This window comes from Triturus cristatus, chromosome 1_1 (genome assembly GCF_964204655.1).
Source record: "Triturus cristatus chromosome 1_1, aTriCri1.1, whole genome shotgun sequence".
NCBI classification, from domain to species: domain Eukaryota; kingdom Metazoa; phylum Chordata; class Amphibia; order Caudata; family Salamandridae; genus Triturus; species Triturus cristatus.
Window position 1 is genome coordinate 648,337,810 of NC_140579.1, and position 27,748 is coordinate 648,365,557.

The 27,748-nt window shown below is 47.2% G+C and overlaps 1 protein-coding gene across 6 annotated transcripts in view; it reads right to left on the bottom strand.

The window, feature by feature from the left end:
* Nucleotides 1-27,748, bottom strand: part of ADAM11 (ADAM metallopeptidase domain 11) — a 789,906-nt gene that overhangs the window by 426,840 nt on the left and 335,318 nt on the right. For all 6 annotated transcript variants that reach the window (XM_085646660.1, XM_085646679.1, XM_085646669.1 and 3 more), the window contains exons 12-13: nt 26,688-26,772; nt 4,531-4,621 (exon numbers count right to left, since the gene is read on the bottom strand). In XM_085646660.1, coding sequence (XP_085502786.1) covers nt 4,531-4,621; nt 26,688-26,772 — 176 coding nt within the window. The remainder of the gene's footprint in view (nt 1-4,530; nt 4,622-26,687; nt 26,773-27,748) is intronic.

Below are 27,748 nucleotides of genomic sequence, written 5' to 3' on the forward strand. Positions count from 1 at the left end.
GACCATGATGCTTTGTTAAATGCATAACTACAGAAGTAGTATAAACGCATACTAACACTACTTGCACACGTGTAGTACAGCAACCAGAGTGTAGTGAAGAGGCAGAGGAAGCCCAAAATCAAAAAATATAAATCCTACCAGAGGTAGGATCACATAGTTCGATCAGCCGATGACCCTGGGATGAGTAGAAACAGATTCACCAAGAAAACGGGTCTTCAGCACACGACCCTGGGATGAGTAGAAACAGATTCACCAAGAAAACGGGTCTTCAGCACAACGCAAGCAAGCGCAAAATCTTGGTGAGAGCTGCCTTCTTTTCACCTTCTCCCGCTCGTCGCCAAATGAACAAGTTACTTACCTCCGGTAACGATATATCTGTAAGAAACATTAGTTAGTTAGATTCCTCACCTTAGAATATCCCCAGGCGTCAGGCTGGATCCGGAAAGATTTTCGTCAACAATACCCTTGCGCGTCGCTAGGCGTCATATGCGGCTCCGCGTCTGTCGTCGGCATCGTGATCGCCGGAATGACGTCGTCGGAGTACTTAGACGCCGCCCTCGCACGCTGATGTCAGTTCTTGTACATAGCTTTCCGCGCCAGGAACGCAGAGCCATGCAAGAAACCGACACTGGTGCCAAAAAATGCTAGGGCCCTGAAAGGGATGACCTCAACCCTAGATATCGGTTCGCAGAACGGGGAGGATGGGTGGGTCGGTGAGGAATCTAACTAACTAATGTTTCTTACAGATATATCGTTACCAAAGGTAAGTAACTTGTTCATCTGAAAGAAACACGTTAGTTAGATTCCTCACCAACCCACCCATCCTCCCCATTCTGCGAACCGATATCTAGGGTTGAGGTCATCCCTTTCAGGGCCCTAGCATTTTTTGGCACCAGTGTCGCCTCACCTCACCTTAGAATAGATACCCCAGCAATACCAACCCCGGTGGTGGGTCTGCGTACCAAGATCACACCAGAAAGTCCTGGAGAATAGAACGGCCAAAGAAGCCGTCCCTCCGGACTTGGTTGTCCAGGCAATAGTGTCTGGCAAACGTGTGGCCCACGTTGCTGCCTGGCAAATGTCTTGCAAGGGGACTCCCCGGCCCAGGGCAGTGGTCGCTGCTGTGGCCCGAGTGGAATGGGCCCTCAGCCCTACAGGAGGTTCCTTTTTAGCTAAGGAGTAACAAGCCTTGATACACAAAACGACCCACCGAGAGATGGTTCGTTTGTGCACCGCCTGCCCCTTCTTAGCGCCCACGTAGCCGACAAAGATATGGTCGTCCACCCAGAACTGCTTGGTGCGGACCAGATAGAAGGACAGTGCTCGTTTTGGGTCCAGACGGATGTGGAGGCGGAAAGAAGGTGGGCAGCGTAACAGACTGCCCAATGTGATGGGCAGTCACCACCTTAGGAAGAAAGGAAGGACGAGTTGTGAGAACAATTTTGTCCGGATGGACAGAAAGGAAAGGAGGCTTAGAAGAGAGAGCCTGGAGTTCACTCACCCTTCTAGCAGAGGTGATGGCTACCAGGAAAGCAGTCTTAAGTGTCAACAGGTGAGGTCGACCGGCGCCGACTGGGATCCAGGCCTGGATCCCGTGGGGACCTGCAGCGTCGGGACCGGAGTCGGCGCCGGGGGCGGAGTCGCCAGCTCGCTAGGCCTCCCGGTCCAGCCTGCGGGGCCCGAAGGCGCGCCGGCAGGCGTTGACGGCGGAGCCAGGCTCCTCATGGCCACGAGGAAGGCACTGATCCCCACAGGAGTCGCGCCAGCCGCGTGGGTGGTACCACCTGAACCCTCAGCCGAGTCGCGCGACCGGCGAGGGGAGCCCGAAGAGCGATGTCGCCTCTTGGACTTCTTACTATGCTTCGACTTACCCAAAGACTTGGAACCCGATGAGTGGTGGTGATGGCTGCGGCGCCGCGACCCGTCCCTCGACCTCCTCCTCGACCGGGACCGTGAACGGCGCGGAGCCGACTACCGGAGCTCGAGTAGCTTGCGGGACCACTCCCGCCTATCCTTCGAAGTCAAGGCCCGGCAGTCGGGGCACGACTCGGAATCGTGGTCGGCCCCCAGGCAGTAAAGGCACCGGCGGTGGTGGTCCGTAACCGACGTCGGTGACACAAGCTTTAAAGCCAGGCATCCCTACCGGCACCAGAGTCGAGTCGACGAGAATCGAACCAAAATAGTTCAAAAAGTTTAGTCAAAAAATGACTAAAGGGTATGCTCTTCCCGGATCGGTGCTTACTGGCGCGGAAAAAAGAAGAACTGACGTCAGCGCGCGAGGGCGGCGTCTAAGTACTCCGACGACATCATTCCGGCGATAACTACGCCGACGACGGACGCGGAGCCGCAGACAACGCCTAGCGACGTGCAAGGGTATTGCTGGCGAAAATCTGTCCGGATCCAGCCTGACGCCTGGGGATATTCTAAGGTGAGGAATCTAACTAACGTGTTTCTTTCAGATTTATGTAACTAACTAAATGCCCAAAACCCATTAGGCGGGGCTGATGAGTACTTCGAGTGGGTGAGTACATCCAACTGCCCCCTTGCAGTGAAACTCACAGACATTGCTGCAGGAACCAAATCTGACCCCTGCCTCTAGCGTGAATGCGACATCGCAATATAGTATCAATGCAAGTACTTTCTCCAGTACATCAATGACCTGGAAGACGTCTTGCAGCAGGATATGGCAGTGTTTTGGCATGTGCACAACTAACTCAGTGTCACAGAAGGAGGGATCCTCATTAGGAGACACTGGCTGGTTGTCCCAAAACAGTTGAGATGCCAAATGCTAATTCTGGCCCACACAGGCCAGCAGGGTGCAACCAAAAGGAAACTCGACTAAGCAGCAAGGTCTGGTTTCCAGCACTGTATTCTTCAGTTGATGAGATGGTAGCAAACTGCCACTGGTGCCAGCCACCCAAACCCAGACAGACCAGCACCGCTTGTGCCTGAAGACCCGAGTTATGGTCCAGAGCCAGACAGCAGCATCGACTTCGGTTCCTTGCTGGATGGGTGCCACATGCTGGTCATCTCTGGTACCTATTCAAAGTTCCCAGTGGTGGAGATCGTCCATACCACAAACTTTGCACAAACTAAAAGAGTCATCTCCACACAATCTTTACGCTATTTGGGCTCCAGTGTAGCGATTTCTGTGACTGCCTTAAACCCTTAACCTAACTCACGGGAAAATAATGCCTCGGTGGCCACAGGCCAATGGAGAGGTTGAGAGGTGATGAGGATGCTAAATAAATCTATCAGGATCAGGCTGGAGCAGCAGGAAGATGTTGAAGATGTAATCAATGCATAACTAGGTGGGTACAGAAGTATGTTGCAGGTTGATATCATGTTTGGTCGAGCCACCTAGGATATCACCCCCCCCCCACAAATTCATGGACACCAGCACCACTGGACATACAGGTGAGTCACTGAACTCACTATAATACCAAATTGACTGCGCCAAGAAGGTGGGCGATTGGGTTCTAGTACAGAATCGGCATTTGGAGAAATGAAAATTCAGTCTTCCTTTTGAAACATAACCATTCCAAGAGACAAGCATGAAAGGGTCAATGGTAATAGCCCAGAGGGGACTGGTCATGAGATTTGTATAATTTTACCAGAAGTGGTACCTTAACACACTCTAGGGTGACAGCTCTCGAAAGCACCATGGACCATCTACAGCTCCCACGGGGACAGGCGGTAAGGGACAACTACCAAGGAAAATCTCCAAGGCACCCCTATTATCTGTGATCCCAAATCCACAGGCCCAAGAGATTCGATGACTATGAATGCTATAAACTGATTAACATGTGACTCCAGGAAAGCAACAGTTGTTGTTCCCTGTCGAGTTGCTACCTGTTTGACTCTGAGTTGATTGTTCAGTTTAAAGAAATTTGGTGAGGAATGTAGTGTGGCGTAAGGAGAGTGGATAATAAAAATAAAGGACTGCAGTGTGCTCGGACACTGATCGGTGTTCTCCTCCACTACAGTGTTCAACCTAATTATTTATGATACACCCTCGGGCCCATAAAAAGCATGATAGAGTGCATCCCTGATTCAGGGCAAACCTCCAGAGTCTGCACAAAGTCCTAAAAGCTAGAACCTGAGCAAACATTTTTCAAAGGGCAACACCCAACTCCAATGTAAATGCAGAAATCATAGTTTGTCTTTAATCTTTTCTTTTACCAAATAAGTTAAATTAAATGGTACCAACATATGTACCAACATATGTTTTTAAAAACTACCTACACACATATGTGTCTACAAAATCATGTCTGAACTAATAAGGTCTATTGCCTAAACCCACTGGTTTAGATGTATAATATTAAAGATCAATAAATTGTGTTACCTGATCTCATAAATATGGACAGGACTGCGATGCATGAACTAGCATGATTCGGACTCACCAAAACAGTGAAATAAATTAAAAAGAAAATAAACAAAATAAAAATAATAAAATAACAGTCTGCTTATCGCTGTGCAGCATCCCTGTGGTAAAGGCAAGGATGTATTAAAAAGTATGTGTCAGCTTACCTGCAGCACCACGCTGCTTATTCCACACCATTCCAATGTTCTGGCCCAGGGTCTGTGCCAAGGTTATAGCCATGGCGCCAATGTTACCATACTGCAAGAATAAAAAGAAAAAGTTGGTTATCTTCAACAAAATATTTTCTGATAGAAAGTTCAATAAAGGAGCTACCTGCATCAGTGCCTACTTTTTTATGCTCCACTGAGACAAAATAAGAACTAAACAGAGTCGACAATGGCCAAAACAAAAGGAAGTGCAATAAATCACTGCCACTCCCCCACCCATTCCTGAATCATGACTGATGTGCAGAATTGAGTATCTGCCTGGAATGGATTCCACCAAATCAAGACCGAGCTTTCCTTAAGCCAGGCTTGCATTAAAAACATAGGATCCCAAGAGCTCTCAAACAGGAGTGACCAAATATCCCACTTATGTATGGGAAAAGGTCTGGCGTAATGCCACGGTAAACTTTTTTAGAGAGCATGGTTGCTCCGGATGGAGCGTCCCCAAGCTAGGATTGCTCTGTTGAAGTGCATGAGTGACATGAAGAATGAAGGGAAGGGAAAAAAGGAAAAAAAGGCCCCAAGCAGAAGAAGTTAGGCTAGCTAAAACAACCATGTTTTGATTTTTTTCCTGAAGATTTTCTCAATGGGTTCTTGTCTCAAGTAGAGAGGCAGAGTGTTCCACAGCTTAGAGACCCGAAAGCCAAAAGAGGAGTCACCCAAACGAGCTCTTTTCATGCTGGGCACTGTTGTCAGTGCAGAATCTGTAGATATGAGCCTTCTGCTGGGTTGGTAGGATTTAATTAGTGGAAAGAGAAAAGGGGGGCCCTTGCCATTAAAAAAATCCTATGGCAGAAGCACATAGCTTTAAAAGAGATTATTTTGCTCACCAGCAGCCAATGAAGATCTTCCAAGGCAGGGACGGAAAGCTCCCTCCTCGGAAGTTTCAGTACAATACGTGCAGCAGCATTCTGCACTCTCTGGAGTTCGTTTAGTCTGCCCAGTGAGGTTCCAATGTAAAGTACATTACAGTAATCCAGTTTGGACATTACAAGAGCCTGGACAACTGTTTTCCTGGCAGACAGAAGAAGAAGATCCAAGATTTTGGCAAGTGTCTGAAGGGTGCCAAAGCATTCCCCAGCCACACATGTTACTTGGCTGTCAAAGGTGAGTCTAGAATCAAACAGAAATCAGGATCTAAATTGAGGTGCAGCCCACTCCTTCTACTGAGAGAGAATGACAATGAGCTGTATGCCATCAGCATACAAGACTATGGTGACATTGTGTCATTTGACATCAGCCAGGGGGCGCATATAGAGATTGAACAGTGTACGGCTTAGTATCGAGCCCTGGGGGCACCCCCTGAGATAGAGAAAGCACTTCTCAAGCAAATGGCTGCAGTACCACCTGAAAGGTTCGGTCTTGAAGGAAAGAGGCCATCCATGTTCGGGCTAAGCCCCTGATACCGTAGGTTCCAAGGCATTCAAACAAGAGGGTATGGTAAACAGTATTGGAAGCTGCACTAAGGTCCAGCATAAATAGAGCGGTCGTTAGGCCTTGGTCAGCGGTGAGTCTGAGAGATTTGGAGGCAAGCAATAAGGCCGATTCTGTTCAGAACTGGGCACGAAAACCTGACTGTGATTCATGGAGTATGCTATTAGATTCCAAAAAGCTTAGCAGTTGGGCATTAATGTGTTTCCCAGTGATTTTTTAAAAAGGAAAAGGGGAGAAGCAAGATGTGCCTAAAGTTTTCTGCAAAAGATGAATCTTTTTGGGAAGAGGCTTCACAGCATACTTCCACTTGGACTATACCTGTTGTAAAGGAGACGTTGAGCAGATTGCTCAGCCCAGGTAAAATAGACTGTATTCCCTGGACTCAGATTCTTGGGGGAGCCGGATCAGAGAGAGATCCAGATTTTATCTTCACGAGAAGTATGCGAAGTTCATCCAGGGAGGGGTAAGAGGAAACAGAAAGACCCTTGTTAGAAACTGGGGCGTGAAACCAGGCAATTGGGCACTGGAAATCCCTTAGAGTCTCCGCGAAAGAGTCATAGATTTTCACAACTTTGTCAGAAAAGAAGCAGGCAATCAGTTGGTGACTCTGTAAGGATGGGACTATGTGGGCAGATACACGTTCCAGGGATGATAGGGCATTAACAATTTGGAAGAGTTCTTTAGAGGAATTTGACGAGGCCTTGATCCTATGAGCATAGAAATCTCTTTGCGCAGCATGGATGAGCTTGTTATATTCCCTCAGGGCTGAGGGGTAGATGGTTGTAATATTGATGCTAATATCCTTGAGCCTTATGCGTTCTAGGCATTCACACAATTTTTTAAAACAGGGTCTTAGCTCCTTATTCTCCTTAAATTTGGTTACTTTATCAAGTATTGGCAAGTGAGCATCATCATCTTTGCTAGTAGGATGAGGGAAAGGGTCATATCCTGGTTGGAGTGTAAATTGTCAATGTTGAGCTGCTAAAGAGGTTAACCTCTTCTGCTAAATTAAAGGGAATGTTACAACAGTTCTACTGCTAAGCCATCAAATCTTTTTTTCTGATATGAAAGTCTGACCTTTACATTTTAGGGAGAGATGCAGTGTGGCTGGCGCTGGACATTGGCCATACGTGGACAGGAACAGACAGGCTTGCTGCGTCACTGCAGCCATTAAATGGGCCTGGGAGTTGTCCAGTCCTGCACAAACACACTGCACACTAGACTGCTCACCCCCAAAAAGGGCATCTGGTGTGGAGCCGTCAAACAGCCTCATGCATCAAGCCAAAATCCGATTCGCTAATAGCTCCCGGTATTGAGTTAAAAATACCCAATCCCAATGCATCAACCCAAAAGCAAAAATCGCTATTTAAGGAATCCTTAAATAGCGATTCCTTAAATAGCGATAGCATTTAAGGAATCCCAAATTGAGATTCCTTAATTTAAGGAATCTCAATTTGGGATTCCTTAAATGCAATGCATGAAAGTTAAAAAATTAGCGAATTCGCTAATAGGGGGAGCAAATTACCATGAAGATGAACTGCATGGTAATTTGCTAAAAGTTTGAAAAATGCACTTTTGTGCATTTTTCAAAGTTTCATGTTGCGCACACACATGCCCTTAGAGCATGTGTGTATGCAACATATGTGCACATATCAATTTCAGGGGTGCAATAGGGTGTCATTTTGACACCCTTGCACCCTTGAAATTGCATGAGCAATTTGCGAGAACCTACTGGTACTCGCAATTTGCTCATGCAATCTCCAATTCATTCCTATGGGCCTGGAGGCCCATAGGAATGATTGGGACGGCATTCCTTAATTGCTACTCGCAATTTGCTAGTAGCAATTAAGGAAAGTTAAGGAATCGCTATTTGAATAGCGATTCCTACATGCATAGCCTTTTGCTATTCCTTATTAGCGAATCCTTATTTTTCGCTAATAAGGAATCGCAAATGCCAATGTTGATGCATATGCCCCTAAGTGAGTAAAAATGGCCGCAATTCACGGATATAGAATTATGGCCCGTAATGCCCAACAAATCAAGCAAAAAAGCAGTTTTTCGATTAAAAGCAAACCCCCCAGCCAAATTCCCCATGCATTAAAAAGATTCAAATTCAGTCTGACTTAGCTGTGCATCTGCATTACTGCAGGCATTAAATGGGCCTGGGAACTGTCGAGTCATGCCCAAAGAGGCAACACAATAGACTGCTCATCCCCAAATATGGCTCCCCTTCAAGCTACAAAATAAACAGCAATATTAGTACAGTTGCTGTTTCACGATTAGACTCTTCTTTTTGGTGCCACTTAATTGAGTGCAACTAGCTCAAAATTCTGCCACTCAACTCATACTACGTCTTCCTGCTAGGGACTCCATATCTGCTCACTTGAACTTGCTTCATTGGCTACCAGTACATAAACATATTTTATGCCTCTGCCGCAGAGTCCTACATAGGTTAGATCCCACTTATTTGAAGTATAAACGTATATCCTACACTTTGAGCATGCGCTGGTAGTCAATTCTTTTCCTACTTAGCGATAAAATTCTGGAATAAACTTCTTCTTTCCCTACACTCTACCACTGACCATCGCCTGTTTCAATGGCAGCTCAAAACTAAATTCTGTTTATCCAGCCATCCCAGAGTGACCCCTTTTGACCCTCTCTAGCAAGTTTACCTGTTTGCCATAGCACCAGAACATCCCTGGGGTAACAGTGTGCTGTAGAAATCTAAACATCTACTGTGTCACCCTCAGGAGAACATAAATGGGAGAAAAGCATAATGCAGATGGACAGATGCTCCACTACAACAAGAGTTCTAGATTGGGACTCATTACTTTGCTGGCACTACACAGGGATTCACTAATTTATAGGTAAATATTTCTACTACTACATCGCATGGGATGTTAAATCATAGACAGGTACATGTCAAATGTTTACATGACATGTAAACATTTGACTAAGGCGTAAGCCGAAACTCGTCATGTTGACTGTGGATTGTACGAATTAAAGTGATTTTGGAAAAGGCAAAGACCCCTGTGAGTGCTTTCTCGAGACCATAGAGGAGAAGAGAGTGAGCGTATGTATATATATATATATATATATATATATATATATATATATATATATATATATATATATATATATATATATATATATATGCAGACTGAACAGGTCCGTGTGCCATGGACTTTGAAGCACACAATGGAACAACGTGCTGGTTTGGCTGACAAAAGAAAAGCAGTAAGCAGGTAGTGCACCACACAGCAACCCAATGGATTCTTATTTTTATTTTGGTAGGGAAAACGGACAGTGTCTACTAAAGATTTTACACTTACCTGAACTGCATTTACCAGCATGCACAGCGAGGACATGCCCCCGAAGGGGCAGATAATAGACCTTAAAACATTGTAAAAAAATGAACACGCTATCCTTCTTCCACCCGAGCCCAGCCAGTGATCAAGGGAGGTTGTCCCGGAACGCGTGTGGCAATAGTGGCAAAGATTATGCTGGGAGGTCCGTTACCGGTCTTGTTGCTGTCATTCAAATAAAGGAGGCAGAGTTTAACATTGTGTGTGGTTTCCTCAACGAACGAGCAAACTTCATTTGGGATGTTTTGTGGCCCGCTCTGGCCACGAGGAGACCCCCCTGCAGACTGAACAGGTCCGTGTGCCATGGACTTTGAAGCACACAATGGAACAACGTGCTGGTTTGGCTGACAAAAGAAAAGCAGCAAGCAGGTAGTGCACCACACAGCAACCCAATGGATTCTTATTTTTATTTTGGTAGGGAAAACGGACAGTGTCTACTAAAGATTTTACACTTACCTGAACTGCATTTACCAGCATGCACAGCGAGGACACGCCCCCGAAGGGGAAGTCTAATAGACCTTAAAACATTGTAAAAAAATGAACACGCTGTCCTTCTTCCACCCGAGCCCAGCCAGTGATCAAGGGAGGTTGTCCCGGAACGCGTGTGGCAATAGTGGCAAAGATTATGCTGGGAGGTCCGTTACCGGTCTTGTTGCTGTCATTCAAATAAAGGAGGCAGAGTTTAACGTTGTGTGTGGTTTCCTCAACGAACGAGCAAACCTCATTTGGGATGTTTTGTGGCCCGCTCTGGCCACGAGGAGACCCCCCTGCAGACTGAACAGGTCCGTGTGCCATGGACTTTGAAGCACACAATGGAACAACGTGCTGGTTTGGCTGACAAAAGAAAAGCAGCAAGCAGGTAGTGCACCACACAGCAACCCAATGGATTCTTATTTTTATTTTGGTAGGGAAAACGGACAGTGTCTACTAAAGATTTTACACTTACCTGAACTGCATTTACCAGCATGCACAGCGAGGACACTCCCCGAAGGGCCAGTCTAATAGACCTTAAAACATTGTAAAAAAATGAACACGCTGTCCTTCTTCCACCCGAGCCCAGCCAGTGATCAAGGGAGGTTGTCCCGGAACGCGTGTGGCAATAGTGGCAAAGATTATGCTGGGAGGTCTGTTACCGGTCTTGTTGCTGTCATTCAAATAAAGGAGGCAGAGTTTAACGTTGTGTGTGGTTTCCTCAACGAACGAGCAAACTTAATTTGGGATATATATATATCTACCACACTGCATCTAGTGGGCGGATACAAGACTTTGGGAGTGGAGCAATCCCACCAATGGGATGTGCAGAGGGCAATTTTTAAGGCGGTGTCAATGCGAGACATGGATAGCATCGGCATCTGAAGAAGGCGATACTACGCCGAAATGCATCATGCCACGTTGCTTGTCAATAAAGTGCCTCCCTAAGGAATCCTCGTGTGGCCTCTTCTTCTTCGCACTGAAGGGGAGTATGGTGATATATATATATATATATATCACACACCGAAAGTCCGAAGACAAAGCTGCGCACTCAGGCTGATAATGTAAATTTTTATTCATGTCACTCGAGGCAAACAAACTGACAAACGCGTTTCAGCCTCCTGGCCTTTGTCAATGTCAGTCAATATTCGTGAAATCACGTTTTAACAAAACATGATTTCATTGGATGGCGGCACGATAAAAAAAATAGTTAATGGACTCAAAACAAGTAGCAAAAATTAAGCGAATTGTCGGCCATCTTAGAACATCACTGTGACCACTTCAAAGATACCAATTACCAGAATATATTTGAAAGAACCTTTAAACCAGACTGAATATGAGCCGGTTAAGCGTCCCTTTCAAATACTTATGGATACATTGCCACAGTATCTCGCCCTGTATGGGCCTAATCAATATGGCAAAAATAGTTAAAGGCTATCAGCCATCTTTAAACATCACAGTGACAGTTTAAACTAGTACTGGCAACCATAAATCAAAAAATGTAATTAAATAATGCTGAAGCACATGGGGATCCAGCAAGGGAGTGGCAAGAGTAAATGTAAACACAAATCCAAATTTATTCCAAAAACCCCCATTTGATGCCATAGATTGTTTCCATGAGGCACTGATCCAAGACCTTGACAAACTGTGAACATCATTCATCCAACTGGCAGCAAGGAGGAAATATACCCTCTCCAGGTCACAATGGAATGCTGTTAAAACATTGAAGGATGACTCATCATTGGTCATTAAACAATCGGATAAAGGCGGAAACGTCGTGGTTATGCCAAAGGACTTATATAAAGAAGAAGCATTATGCTTTCTAGGTGATACACAGAGCTACAGAAAAATCAGTAGGGAGGATTACAATACAAGCCTTTCATGATCTGCTCCAGGATTGGAGGACGAAGGGCATTTTGGAGGAAGATGAATACCAATATATCAAGGTGCATCACCCGGTTCTTCCTACATTCTACCATCTGCCCAAAATACATAGGGCATGACGAGGCCAACTGGGCACCCACATGTGTCCTCCAAAGGAAGTTTGTTGGAAAGATCATCTATTTAAGCAGACTTTTTCTTGTTTCCCATGGTGAAGGATCTCAGTTCTTTTATCCAAGACACCACAGACTTTATATGTCTAATACAGAACATTAGTTGGGAAGAGGACCTCCTGCTGATCACCCTAGACATTACAAGCCTTTATACTTGTATTGTACATTCAAAGGGTCTGGTGGTGCTTGAATCTTTTCTGAAAACCTGACCACTCAAATTTCAAGAACATAGTAGAATGTTACTTCAAATTGTGGAATTATGCCTCAATAATAACATTTTCCTATTTGCAGGTCAACTGTACTTACAGACGCAGGGGACTGCCATGGTCACGTGCTTCGCCCCCAGCTATGTGAACCTTTTCGTAGGCTGGTGGCAGAAGCACGTGGCATGGGCAGAAAACAATGAGTCCTGGGTAGAAAAGGTAGCCCTTTGGGCTAGATACATAGATGATCTTTTTATTGTCTGGAGAGGAACACAAACAGAAGCCGAAGAATATATTTGAATCCTAAATGATAGTTTACATCTGAGATTCACAAGCAACATGAGCAAAAGCGAAGTTGCTTTTTTAGATCTCCTGGTTTTTGAATCAGACAATAAACTATGTAGGAAACTGTATGCGAAGCCCACGGCAGGGAATATGGTAAAACATTCACAAAGTCTGCACCCATGCACTTTAATCAATAGCATACCCTATGGGGAACTATTGAGACTTAAGCGTAACTGTTCCCTTCCTAAAGATTATCTCGAGGCAGAGAGAGAGTCCCTCAATGGATTCAGGGAAAGGGGATACCAGAGAAATATTTATTTGAGGATACCACACTTGCCAAAATGCTGTTAAAATATTTGAGCATGATGTATCATCTCAAACTAATCGCTTGAATTCGGCCAGTGTGTGCGACTTTGTCTGTGTTTACATTGTTCACTCCTGCTAGATGAGCTGCTGACACTCATATTTTTCTGGATGACGGTTTACCACATTGAAACCTTCAGTCAGTGCAGGGTTTTAGGTCTTCTCAGACATGTGCTTTTCAAAAGAATCATAATAAAAATGTATGCATAAGTGGGGCTCAATCCTCTTTATCCACTTGGATGCTCAAATGTCACGCAAACAATGCTTCCTCCCACCACAACACAAAGTGTAGGACACTGAGTCAGCCCACTTCAGCCACTAGATACCTCCACCATGAGAGACTGCATTTTTCTTATGCACATGTATGAATCGACGTAAAGAATTGAATATGCTACTTACCAGTATGCATCTGTTCTTGGCATGTAGGGCTGCTGACATTCATATCTGTGCATAGATCGCCGCCTAGTGTTGGGTCCGGATGTTTGCACGTTGTTGTCCTGGAAGAGTCTTCGAAGTATCACGAGATAGGTGACTCCTCCCCTGGACCACAGTGTGCATGGGCATCCTCTCCATCCTTAGATTGTTTTTCGCCATTGTGGCAGTGATGGAGTAGATACAGTAAGTGATGACCATGCTATACAGTAATTCTGAGAGCTGCAGCTGCTACAGGCGCCGGGGAGGAGGGTGGGCGATATGAATGTCAGCAGCCCTACATGACAAGAACAGATGCATACTGGTAAGTAGCATATTCAGTTCGAGGCATGTGGGCTGCTGAATTCATATCTGTGCATAGAATACATAGCAGTACCTCCTATTAGCGGCGGCTACCAGTGCCAGCTGCAGCAGTCTGAAAAAGAGTTTTGAGAACAGCCTGTCCTACAGCTGCCTGCTGTTTTGAGTGTACATCTACGCAGTAGTGTTTGGGAAATGTATGGATAGTGGACCATGTGGCTGCTCTACATATTTCCTGTAAAGGAATGTTTCCCAGGAAAGCCATGGACGCCCCTAACTTTCGTGTTGAGTGGGCTCGTGGGGGAATCGTTAGTGTGCGTTTAGCTTTTTGATAGCAAATTTGAATACATTTAACGATCCATCTGGCTATACCTGCTTTGGAAATGGCGTTGCCCTTGTGTTGTGGAGAAAAGGCAACGAAAAGTTGTTTTGTCTTTCTAAAGTCCTTAGTTCTGTCTATATAGTACATGAGGGCCCTCTTTACATCTAGTGTATGGAGCATTCTCTCAGCGACATTTTGTGGATTTTGAAAGAAAACAGGCAGTTCAATAGTTTGATTCATGTGGAACTGCGATATTACTTTAGGCATGAATTTGGGGTTGGTACGTAGTACGACCCTGTTTGCGTGAACCTGTATGAATGGCTCTTGAATGGTTAGTGCCTGGAGTTCACTAACTCTTCTTAACGAAGTGATTGCTACTAGGAAAGCTACTTTCCAGGTGAGGAATTGAATCTCACATGAGTGGAGAGGTTCGAAGGGTGGACCCATTAGTCTGGTGAGGACCAAGTTGAGGTTCCACACTGGTGCTGGTGGGTGCCTTGGGGGAATCACTCGTTTAAGTCCTTCCAAGAAGGCTTTGATGGCAGGCACTCTGAATAAAGAGAGGTGCTGCCTGTTTTGGAGATAGGCTGCTATTGCGGTTAAATGGATACGGATTGAGGTGTATGCCAGATTGCATCGGTATAGGTGTAAGAGGTAACAGATTATGTTTTGAATGGATGCGTCTAGCGGGTTAATGTCATTGTTGGTGCAGTAAATGACAAACCTCTTCCATTTAGCTGCATAGCAAGCTCTGGTAGTGGGTCTCCTGGCCTCCTTGATGATCTCCATACAGTCAGGTGGCAGGTTTAGGTAGCCAAACTCTAAGACTTCGGGAGCCAGATTGCCAGGTTCAGCTGTTGCGGATCTGGGTGCTGAATTTCGCCATGGCTCTGCGTTAAGAGTGCAGGTTTTATCCGCAGCCTTTGATGCGGCACCACGGAAAGTTCCAGAAAGGTGGTGTACCATGGCTGGCGCGCCCACGTTGGAGCAACTAGGATGAGTGTCAGTGAGTGCTGTCGCAGTTTGCGTGCCACTAGCGGTATTAATGGCGCTGGGGGAAAAGCTTACGCAAATCTGCCGGACCAGTTCATCCATATCGCATTGCCCTGCGATTGCGGATGTGGGAACCTGGCGGCAAAGCTTTGGCATTTTGCGTTTTCGTTTGTGGCGAATAGGTCTATCTCTGGATGACCCCACTGTTGGAAGTACGGTTGGAGTACTGATGGGTGTAGCTCCCACTCGTGCATCTGGTGGCTGTGTCTGCTGAGCAGATCCGCCATCTGGTTGTCCTTGCCGGGGAGGTGTTCCGCCATGAGGAATATGTTCCTCTGAATGGCCCACTTCCACATGCTCTGAGCCAGTTGAGACAACTGTGGAGAGTGTGTTCCTCCCTGCTTTTGTATGTAGTACATGGCAGTCATGTTGTCCGTCCGGATCAACACGACTTTGTTGCACAAGTGTACTTTGAATGCCTTCATGGCGAGGAAGATTGCCATCAGTTCCAGAACGTTGATGTGCATCTTCTTTTGTTGTGTCGTCCATAGTCCCTGCACTGTGTAATTGAGTACATGAGCTCCCCATCCCTGGAGAGAGGCGTCCACCATCAGTATTATTTGTGGAATAGGCTCTTGGAATGGTCGGCCCTTGCAAAGGTTTTGTGGATTCCACCACTGCAGAGAGTTGTATGCCCGACCGCTCACCAACACTAGGTCTTTTAATTGCCCGTGAGCCTTATTCCATTGACGTGCTAAGCACTCCTGAAGCTGGCGCATATGTAGTCTCGCGTGCGGGACTATGAAAATGCAGGAGGCCATCATGCCTATCAACTGCATGAACACTCGCGCAGGAAGGGAGTGTTGAGGTTTGAACTTTGAGATCAGCAGTTGCATGCGGTTGATCCTCACTAAATTTGGCTGAGCTGTGGCTGCCAGAGTATCTATGGTCGCGCCCAGGTACTGTTGTACGTGTGCGGGTTGTAGATGTGATTTTGGGTAATTTAGTGAGAATCCCAGACTGTGAAGAAGGTGAATGGTGAGGGACATGTGGCTGGCACATTGCTGGGCTGACTTTGCCTGAACAAGCCAGTCGTCCAGGTAAGGGTAGACGTGAATGTGTTGTCTCCGTAGATGTGCAGCCACTGTAGCTAGGCACTTGGTAAAAAGCCTGGGTGCTGTTGTCACGCCGAAGGGGAGGACTTTGAATTGATAGTGCTGTCCCTGAATAGTGAACCTGAGATATTTCCTGTGTGACGGGTGTATGGGTATGTGGAAGTACGCATCTTTGAGGTCTAGTGTGGCTAGGAAGTCTCCTTGGCTGAGCAGCGGGAGAACCTGCTGTAGGGTGAGCATATGAAAATACTCTGACAGAATGTAGTGGTTGAGGGGTCTCAGGTCTAGTATAGGTCTGAGCGACCCGTCCTTTTTTGGGATTAGGAAGTACAGAGAGTACACCCCTGTCCCCTGCTGGTTGACGGGCACGACCTCTATTGCACCTTTTTGCAGCATACTTAGCACTTCCTGCTGCAATAATGCTAAGTGCTCTGCGGACATAGGACGGTGCTTTGGCGGTATTGTGGGTGGAGTGGAGGTTAATTCGAGACAGTAACCGTGCTGGATAATATCCCTGACCCACCTGTCCGTGGTGATGGTTTTCCACGTGGACAGGAACCGCTGGAGTCTCCCCCCGACAGGTGTTATGTGGTCGGGGGGAAGGGAGAGGGCGTCACTGTTTGTTCTTGGGTGAGGACCTGGTGTTGCTGTAACTGCGTCCTCTGCCCTTGGTGCTGGAGCCACGATATCCACCTCTGTTGGTTTTATCGTAGGTACTCTGTGTGCCCCCTTTAGTGTATTGCTGCTGTGACCCCTGGCCTCTAGCTGCTCCCCTATTCCCGGGGCGACGAAAGGAGCTACTACGAAATGTCTGCGTTTGCAGAGCCCCCATTGACTTCGCAGTGTCAGTGTCCTTCTTTATTTTTTCTAAGGTGGTGTCAACTTCTGGGCCGAATAAGTAGTCGGGGTTGACTGGCTGATTCAGGATGTTGTTTTGAATCTCTGGTTTGAATCCGGAGATTCTTAACCAAGCGTGTCGTCGTAACATGACGCTGGTGTTTATCGCCCTTGCAGCTGTGTCGGCAGCATCTAGTGCGCACTTAATGGATGCGTTGGTAAGAAGTTGTCCCTCTCTGATGAGGAGCTCCGCTGCCTCTTTGTATTCGTCTGGCAGATGTTGGAGTAGTGACTCTAGCGTGTCGTAGTGTGAACGATCATAGCGAGCCAGGAGGGCCTGTGTATTGGAAATGCGCCAGATGTTTGCTGCTTGAGCTGCAATTCTCTTGCCTGAGGTCTCCAGCACTTTGGACTCCTTGTCTGGGGGAGGAGCATCATCTGTTGTTTGCGAGTGGGCTCGTTTGCGAGCATTAGCAACCACCATGGAGTCCAGAGGTAACTGACCTCTAATGTACATAGGGTCCCCGGGCGCAGGTTTGTATTTTTTTTCAATCCTGGGGTTTAGCACCTGTGCCCTGGTTGTTTCCTTGAAAATGTCCTATGCAGGCTTGAGAACACCTTTCAACATGGGCAAAGTTTTGACAGTTCTCTCGGAGGAGGCGAAAGTGTCCACCAAGAAGTCTTCCTCAACTGTGTCAGAGTGGAGTTGTACTCCATGATTGGCTGCAGCACGTTCTATGAGGGCATTGAAGGCAGCAGTGTCCTCTGTGGGAGATGTTTTTGTGCCGTAAAGCTGCGTGTCCTGGGTATCTGTTGCGGCACCCTGGTCTGCAGGGTCATCCCAAGCTTGATCTGGGTCCTGCTGCTCTTCAGAATCGATATCCCTAGGGTAGGTGGTATCATCACCTATGTAATCCTTCATTGCGTCCGTGTCGGAGGGCGTAGGAGAAAAGGACTGGGGATCCTGATAGGACGTGTGCAAGCGTTCGTATAGAACCGGTTCCGACTCTGCTGGCAGTTTCTGCTTCAGAGGGATTCTGTAGGAGTCCAAGGCCTGCTCTGGCATGACCTTCCGTTTTCGGAGCATGAGTCTGCCAGTGTCGGCGTCGATGAATTGTGACTGTGAAGGCTCAGTAGGAGAGTGTCCAGTAGATGGGGACTTTGTCTGGCGGACACGTGTTCGGATCTCGAACATCTTCGGCGCCGTGGATGGCGGCAAACCAAAAGTGATGTTGGTTGGTGCCGAGGGTGCCTTTGGAGCCTTGTTCGGGTCGGGGCCCGACGTGGACCGGAGGGCTGCCTGTTCCCTGATGCGTTGCAACGATGCCACGACTTGCCGCACCGAGAACGCCGAAGGTTCTTTGGTGCCGAGTGGTTCCGTAGAGGTAGGCGTCGACTGCTTCGGAGCCACAGGGTCATCGATCCGAGGAGAGGTATCAGCGGTCGTCGGAGCCGATGACTTGACGCGTGTCGCTGTCTTCGAAGTGGACTCAGATGGAGCGGCCATTTTGACTTTGGTGGTCGGGCCGACTGCTTCGGTGCTAGGGGCCGAGGCGCTTTTGTGGGACCGATGGCCTTCCTTTTCGGGTCGGTACCGATATCTGCTGCAGCGAGTTCGGCGCCGAAATCCCTCTTAGTGCGTTCGGAGCCGATGGGCTGTGCTGGCGTCGAAGGAGTGGAGGTCTTTGAGGGCTTCGAGCCGACCACTGCCAGTTTCACTTTTGGTTTCGGTGGAACTGGTGCGACGATTGGTTTCGGTTTCATTGAAGGGAAACCAGTCTTTTTCGGTAATAATGGCTCGTGCTGGATGTTCGAGGCCGGGCCCGAAGGCGGGGCCGAAGAACTTTGGGATTGATCTCGGGTAAGGCCCGGAGGCGATCCCTTGACCAGAGCCGTAGAATGACGCACTTTGATAGCCTCCGTTTCGACGGGTAGGCCTGGCTCTTCACCAGAGCTATCTTCTTCGGCCCCAGAGGCCTCATCGTAGTCTCCTACCTCATCGACGGCTTCTTCCCTGTGAAAAAGCGCTTCATCGGCGTCTTCCGATCGGGAATCGTGTTCGGAAGCGGGGCTGGAGTTTACTTCTTCCATGCTTTCAACATCTTCGTCATCGGTGCTGAAGATGTTGGCCGGGGCCGGTGCCGATTGCTGCGCTTCTAATCTCGCTGCCCGTCGATTCCGGAGAGTCTTCTTGGATCGGAATCGGGCACAGGCCATACATTTCGATTCGTCGTGATCCGGCGAGAGACATTTGTTGCATACCGGGTGGACGTCGATGTGTGGGTATTTGGCGTGGCATACAGGACACCGTTTGAATGGGGTCCTCGATTCCATCGTCGATGTAAGGTCGATGTTCGGATTAAACGGATCCGAAAAACATGGAAGAAGTTTCTAAACTAAGCAAGAAAGCAGTCGATACCGAGCGGGAACAGTACCGACGAAAACTAAAGGCCTTTTGGCCTTAAACTAAATTTTCCTAACTTGAGCTAAGATAAGCACATCCGAACCCAATGGCGGAAAAAAACAATCTAAGGATGGAGAGGATGCCCATGCGCACTGTGGTCCAGGGGAGGAGTCACCTATCTCGTGATACTTCGAAGACTCTTCCAGGACAACAACATGCAAACATCCGGACCCAACACTAGGCGGCGATCTATGCACAGATATGAATTCAGCAGCCCACATGCCTCGAACGAGTAACTTACCTTTGGTAACAATGTATCTGGTAGAGACACAGTCTAGCCGCAGATTCCTTAACTTAGAATATCCCCAGGCGTCAGACTGGATCCGGAGATTTTTTTCTCAGCAGCACCTCTGCACACCGGGAGGCAGTGCCGCATGGCTCCGCCTTGAAGTCGTCCACGGACATGACATCAGTGGAGCCATATAATTCCCTGCCGGCGCGCTGACGTCAGTTTTCTTGGGTGAAACTTTTCGGTGCCACAACGCGGAGCCACTACGAAAACTGTGAGAGTTTGGGAATAGTGTGCCAAAAAAGATGAAAAACATTGAAACAATAACAGAAAGAATAGAACGGTGAGAAAATCACCATAAATGACAGTGAAGGAGCACTTTATACTGAAAGGAATTGAAGGAAAAGAGCAATGTACCCGCTTTTAGAAAAGTGAAAACTATGCCTCCTAAGAGGCAAAACGGCATTTGAAATCCATGTCATGGCAAACAACAGGAAGTCAGCAACCAAAGGATGCAACCGTGAAGGGCAACAAGACCTGAGCAACATGACTCATGATAATCGACCACAGGTTGACAACAACAGGGAATGTGCAACCATACCCCCTATAAGAGGCCTATGGACTGAGGCACAATCAAATAGACCCTGAACCAATTGACTGTAGCAGAGTCAAGAGACCCCAAGCAATGGAGAAAAGGCAGGGGATGGCGGACGGGAGGGAAGGACATGAGTAAGCCCCATACTGGAAGGACCAGGGTGTAGGAGCATAGAAGGACACATGAACCTACTACCCAATCACGATAATGGGTGGAGAAATAACAGGAGTGCACAGGAGCAGACAGTGTGCACTGTGAAAACCACACCACATATATGTAATGTCCAATGCAATGTAGCGTTAACATCACGGATGCGGCAGCTGAGAGAGAGAGACGCATCACCAGGTAGTCAACCAGCCAACCGGCGAAGGGGACCCGGCAAGCCAGACACACACAGAAGGCTCGCTCCAATGAGAAAGAGAGAGAGAGCGAGACAGAGAGAGAGAGAGAGAGAGAAGTTGGGGCAAAATATCCCAGATACAGCAGCAAGGAAAAACCTTTTATGGGTGACCTCTCATTGTGTGTAGCTCGCAAGACAGAATACACATAGACATGTACACAGCTATGAAAAAATTGAAAAGGGCTCGACGAGCATGATGTAGAGAAAGACGACCACACCATAGGTACCAGCAGTACCAGTGAGAAGCCCAGCAGGATAGGACAATGTCCAGAAACGTAAGGCGACATCAGCTACCTGTCAGAGAGGAGGCCCTGTCCTCCATGTGACAGACAGGGAGACTGACCATCACATGAACGAGGTATGAGTTAGTACTACACAACATAGAGTAACAGGAAATTGCATAGAGATCCATATACAAAGACCACACAATGACAGCGAGTATCCTGAAGAGAGCACTGTAACTGACAACAGTAGCAGAAGCCCGGAGCAGAAAGTATCTGAACTCCTGCGCGACAATGAGCAGAGGAGCTTGAACCCCTGCTTGGGAAGTGCACAGGAAAGTAGGGCACAAGGCAAAGTACAGCATTGACATGTCTGGCGGGGACTCGACCGCCCATAGACAAAGACCAGACAGGGTCTGAGCCACGAGAAAAGCCCAAAGCACTTCCCCAGCCCAAAGGGTGGAGAGTAGAAAACAGCAAATTCAGAGGCACAACGGGTATCGCAGGCACCCCATGACAGTGAACATACATGGGTGTACCCACATGACGTGTCCACATAGAACACGGAGAACTGTGCCGGAACGGAACAGAACAACATGTCCCCAAGGGACACTTACTGACAGCAATGAAAGCCAACGTAGAGAGCAAAGCTGAAAGAACACGCCGGGGTGAGCCAGTCATAGCAGACACCCAACAACACCTCAAAGAAGTCAGCATCCACAGATGCAGGGGAGTGCTACGGACCAAACGCAGACCAAAACGCATAATTATTAGAAGAGAGTGACGCCAACCTGTGGGCTGCACCAGGGGGAGGGAAGGAAGGGAGGGGGGTCCCAAAATAGCAGGAAAAGACCACAGTCAGATCCTTAGGACAACCCCGACCAAAGAAGCCTCTACAGGAGCCTACGAAGCTTCTCAGCAAGGAAGGACAGCTACACAATAGACAACGGATACCGTACATAGGGTAAGTCTCATCCTCATAAGCAAGGGGGGCACCTCTTGAGACAAACTCAGACGGAGGAAGCGAAAGGAAAAGTAAACCAGCTGGCCTGCTGTACCAAATAAGGGCAAAAACGACGGAATAGCCGCACAGACAGCCTGGGAATTAACGTCATGAACCCATTGACGGATACCAGAACAAACAGAGAGAACTCTGCATATGAAAGTAAAAGTCCACAGAAGGACTAGCAAAGACAGTCTTGGAAACTCAGACATCAGACGGTGGTCAGCATAACTGTCAAAAAGGGCAACTCCATCAAAAGGCAGATCCCCAAGACGTTCCTGAACATTTTCAGGGAAACTGCCATCTCGCAGCCAAGCATGGCAACGCAGAGCAACTAACCTGGCCATTGCCCGACCCACAGAGTCAGTGGTGTCTACGGCTCATCTAATGGAAAACTGTGCCATTTCCCGGCCATCATCCAACAGACGATCCAGGTCAGCATGGGGACCCTCTGGAAGAGATGGCAGAAGAAGCTTGACTGAGTCCCAAAGGGCAAAAGTAGCCCGTGCAAACAAGCAAGACGTATTTAGAGAACGGAGGCCCGAACAGGTGGACGCAAAGATATGATGGCCACACGACTCCAACCAGCGAGACTTCCTAGTGGGAGGAAGCAGTGGGGGAGGAGAGGAAGGTAGCGAGGCTGAAGCCGCCGGGACCACCAGTCCCTGAGCCCTAGGATGGAGGAACAAATAGACAGGGTCATCTGGAGCCGGGCGATGACGATGTGTTATAGCCCAATCCACTGGGTCTCCGGATGAGGGCCGCACTCACGTCCCAAGAAGGGTGTCATACAAAGACCCACCAAAAGGCATCAAGGGCTCCAGCTCAACAGCATCCTGGTGGAGTAGTTCCGATAAAGGATCAGAAGGCAAAGAGACTGAGGGAGGCTACATGTGTAAAATATTTACAGCCCTGCGAACAGCCCTCGCAAACACCGCACTAGCCTCTGTAGCCATTCTAGGTGGCAACAATAAACCATTTGTAGGGGACGGCTGGAGGCTAATCCGTCTACCAGACAGTAGAGGCGCAGGAGCCTGAGATCGATCAATGGATCACTGTCCCATGGGCACCTGCTCCGAAGAGCACAGCAACAACCCTGGGTGTGGAGAGACCTCAGGGGCCTCATCCTCTTCTAACAGAGGAACAGCAGAGACCAGCACCAGCATTGACCGACGTTGAGACGGCATCATATCGACATCGATGACCACCGAGGATGACCCAGCGTCCGACAGGTGTCGACTCGACCTCCACCGAGATGGGGAACTGCGGAGAAGAACGACGTCGACTCGAGCACTGTGCGGCAGCCGCATCTGGTGTTGGCGCAGAGAGCCTCACAGGACTATGCAGAGACATCACAGGAGGGCTAGACGTCTGGCCTGGATGCCCCTCCGGGTCGTGCCCCGACGTCGCAGAGACTCCGGGACCAGAGTCAGGAACCTCAATCGGACCAAGGGCGAACCCACTGGCGAAGACCCGACTTCAGTCCCTACCCCCTCTGTGGGGCCCGAAGGCACGCCAGGGAGACGGGGTGACCCAAAGATGGACTGAAGATCCTGTGAATAGGCTTCCATCAGGGCTCGAGACACCCCAACACCAGGAAACGGTGGGTAGGTGGGGGCGACTCCTGGGAGACCATGTCCGGTAAAGACCAGGAGCAGCGGGCCCCGCCATTATGTTTATGCGAGGCCGACGAGCTCTGTGACTTATGTTTGTGCTTACCTGCATCAGGCGAACGACGTCTGCAGGAACGACTCCGTGACCGGACCCGAACAGGAGCCCGGGCTCGAGATGGAGACCAACGACGAGCAGACTCCGAACGGGACATCCGGGCAGTCAGCAACGTCATGCGATGCTCCCGCAGAGAATTCGGCTTCAGCTGCCGGCAGGCGTTGCACTCGTTGGAGACGTGGTGCTCTCCCAGGCACCACATACAGATCACATGCAGATCCGTCGCAGACATCTGCCACGTACAGGTCTCAAACGATTTGAAGCCTGAAGGCTTCGAGAAGGCCTGAAAACCAAACAGGCCTGAGGAACCGCTACTCCTGATCTGCGTTGGGACACGGAAAAGAATAAAACTGACGTCAACACGCCGGGAGGGACTTATATGGCTCCACTGACATCATGTCCGTGGACGACGTCAGGGTTGACCCATGCGGGGCTGTCCCCCAGCGCGCAGAGGTGCTGCTGAGAAAAGTTCTCTGGATCCAGTCTGACGCTTGGGGATATTCTAAGTTAAGGAATCTGTGGCTAGATGTCTCTATCAGATAAATAATACCCCAATCTTTAGACATTTTAATGCACTTGTATTTACCAGTGAACGCAGGTACCTATACAGAGTATAGTGTCATCACTTACTTTGATGAAAATCAAGAAATGTATAGTAATCTCCAATGTTGACTCATTAGCCTAAACCACTTTGGCATATTTATTTATCCTATGGAAAACAATCACAAACCATTAAAATAGCTATAGTGCATACACAAATGTATATGTTGATGTCACACTGCCTCACTTTTGTAAAGGTTATCTGAAGTGCAAATATCTGACTAGTAAGAAACACCTGGTTACAACATGAGGTACTGCAGCTTTATGAAAAAAATTCGAGTCTTTGGCTTAGGACTCAAGGGAAACCTCTAGTAACAACTTGATATACTGTAAGCTTGTAGACACTTCCGTTAGATCTGACTCAAGAGGGACACCAAGTAACCAGATGAAGTCCAGCAGCAGACTCGAGAAGTATTTCCAGTACCAACTTGAGGTGATGCAGTTGACTGTGATAGGCTTGCTAGCCTCAAGAAAAATCATAGTAAAATATATATTTATGTGTATATTTCATTAACTATCTTTATCTATTGGTTTACTCAGGTGACATTGACCTTTTGCTTCCTCCTACCACAGCCCACAGCATAAGCATAAGGCAGAGAGTGGATGGCACTTAAATTTGCCAGTAACTGCTAGTTCCTATCTATACCATGGGTTGTCATCAAAGGAGTTCCATAGTAATCAAGACAGTTATTGAAAGTTGCAATATTGTCAAAGTATTGCCAATCTCAAGAACAATTCAGTCATAGGCCAACTTTATGATAAGCAATTTAGTGGCACATGTATAGTGAAAGTTAAAAAGCAATTTGCAAAGAATGAGGTGTAAGGCACTCCAATTTACCAGTGACTGCTAGTACATATGTGCACTCAGTTGTCATCACAAGTTCCATAGTAATAAAGACATGTATTGTAAGTTGCAATACTGACTCATCATCATACCCCTGCTTTGGCATATTATCCTAATGAAAACAAGCACAATTCATTACAATAGCAAAGGGGTGAAAGGGTGTGTGTGTAAATTTACATTTTGCAGTCATCCCCCTCAACTTTGTGAAGAACATTTTAAGCTGTTGCCTCTGACTTAAGAGGGATGTCTAGTAATGACTGGGGTACTACAGCTTTGTGACAGACTTGTTAAGTAGTTGCTTCTGACACAAGAGGAACATCTAGTAAAGCCAACTAGTCCTGTTTTATTACTTCCATTATTTTTCTACTACATATTAAGCACTGTAAGAACCACAATGAAAGGAAGAGTAGGACAAGACAAGCTACTCACAACCGAACTGGGACAATCTGAGATGTTTTCAACAACTCCAATGACTGGATATATGGCATACTCCAGCCCCAGGCCTGTCGCACAGATAGGGTGTACCAGACAAGCACCATGACAATTTGGAGACACAACTCTGAGAAACATGTATTAAGTTATGATGAATTGAGAAGGCATGTGTAGACTGAATGTATGTGTCAGTGGAATGCAAATATATACATATATATGTTAATGTATGCATGTTTATATGTGTGTATCCATGCCTTTCTATTTGTATACATGCAGGTAAGAAAAGCATCAATTTAGCTATGCATATATGTATATAACCCTGTATACATCTAAGTGTGCATTTATGTACGGAATTTACCAGTGAAACTTACGATCCACTACATTCCATCTTCACCAGCCTTCACTGGATGAGAGTAATATGCAAATGAAAGCAGTTGTGAAGATTTTATCCACTGTCAGACAGAGAGGGATCTGTATGTTCATCCTATTATGAACTTCGCACAGCGGGCCTAGAGATAAAGGTCAGCAGCTCTGTTGCAGCACATTTTAACCTCGGTTTTAAACTCTAGCAAATTTTACTGATCATGTCGGAAAACTGGTAGTTATTTTTGGGTTAGACAGAGGGAAGTGGTTTCAGCCAATCGGTTGAAGTGTTTACTTTTCCGAAAATATAGGAGGCAGGTTCATAAAAGTGCTATGGCAAGACAATGATAGTTGTTTGGGTTACCACCAACAGCCAGGTGCCAGATTGCAACCTGCTTGCAGCAAATGAGACCTTACTGCTGAGTCAGAAAACTGCCACCTTTCCTAGGAGAGCAAAAATCCTTGCACCTGCCCTGAAAGTTGGATAGCTCGAATTGGCTAGTTGATTAAGATGTATTTTTTCACACAGGGTATGTCTCCTGTTGACTGGGCGGGAGAGCAACCGATCTGTAAAGTTGGAGAAGTTTGTGATGCATTTAGTGTCCTATAGGAGAACCACATCACAGTGGCTAGAAATAAGAACCTTCTCTACATATGAAAAGACGATCACTGCATCAGAATCAGTATAATGGAGGATTTAGTATACTAATGGGAAAACATCAAAGGACATTAAAGCAGACCTGCAATACCATCCCGAATTAACTTGTTCTCGGTGACGAAGGGAGAGTAATGGAAAGTAGAAACTTCTTATTTTGGCGCAATTCAGACAGGCAAGCTAATGCGGAGTACCTCATTTTCTCAATAAACCCAAATCACTATGGGTTGAGCGGGAAACCTGAAGAAGTTACTTAACGAAAAAAGCTCCTTCCTAATTGTTTGCTAGCCCCCACTTTTACTGAGGATTTTTCAGTCTGCTTGCATTATAGGCATCCAAAAGGCACTGGAAGTTAAGATGGACACTGCTGTCAGTTGCCCTAGAATACACACCTCATTAACACCACCTCCTCTTGTTGGTGAGCAAATTCCTCCAAAGTAAGCCGTGCCACTACGGCTACTCTGAAATGTTCGTCCCCTGGGGAAAAAAGGAAATCAAGTGTTAACAAAATGTGGCACAACCATTCCAAGTTCAATTTTTTGACCATTTAACAGATTTTCTGCACAAACTATTTACGGCTCATGCGGTTTGCTTTATAAACCCTTCACTAGCCATGATATCCCCACACAAAACCGGCCCTCAACATCTGTGAAAATGGCTTGTGTAAGAGGGGTATGAGAAGCAGCTGTGAAGAAGTCAATTACTTACCTGTAGCTCCTGTTCTCCGGGGATATCTTTCATAAATTCAAATTGCTTGAATTTTTCCTGTTTTCAGCCTGGGAAACCCTGGCAACTTTAAGCATCCGAAACCAGTCTAAAAATGGCCAGAGACTCAACAGTAATATTTGTTCATTAGGACGCCCACTTATTAAAAATAACCCAAACTTCAGCCAAACCTCTTCCTAGCTGCCACCATATCTCACATATCACAGCACAACTGTGAAGTATAGACATAATAGGGAGTGAGCCTCTGATCGGGGGTGGAGGGGTGATAAGGCTCACATCTGAATTTATGAAGGATACCAAAGCTAGAGAACTGGAGGTGCAGTTAATTACCTAATTTCTTTCATAGATTAATCTACTGGTATCAGAACAGTAAGCAGTACATTAAATTAGCAAATGTCAATAAGGAGGAAAGTAATCTCACCTTTACTGAAACATGGTGCGTAAGACTGCTTGACCCGTGGAAGTATCGGCTGCAGCATTCACGCGGGCAGAACTACTTTGTAAAAGTGTGTCAGCTTTTCCATGTGGCTGTGAGGCAAATAAACAGGAGAGGTACACCTCAGCACAATACAGTTGTCTTTGCCATGTTTCTATTGGGAGTTAGCCTCACTCTGGCTTGAAGTGGGTGTTTTGCTTTACTGTGAAAGAAGGAGATGCTGGATGATAGTCAATGGGCAATTCCTTGCTTGGGTGCGAGCAAAATCTTTCTGGGTGGCCGAATGAGGGA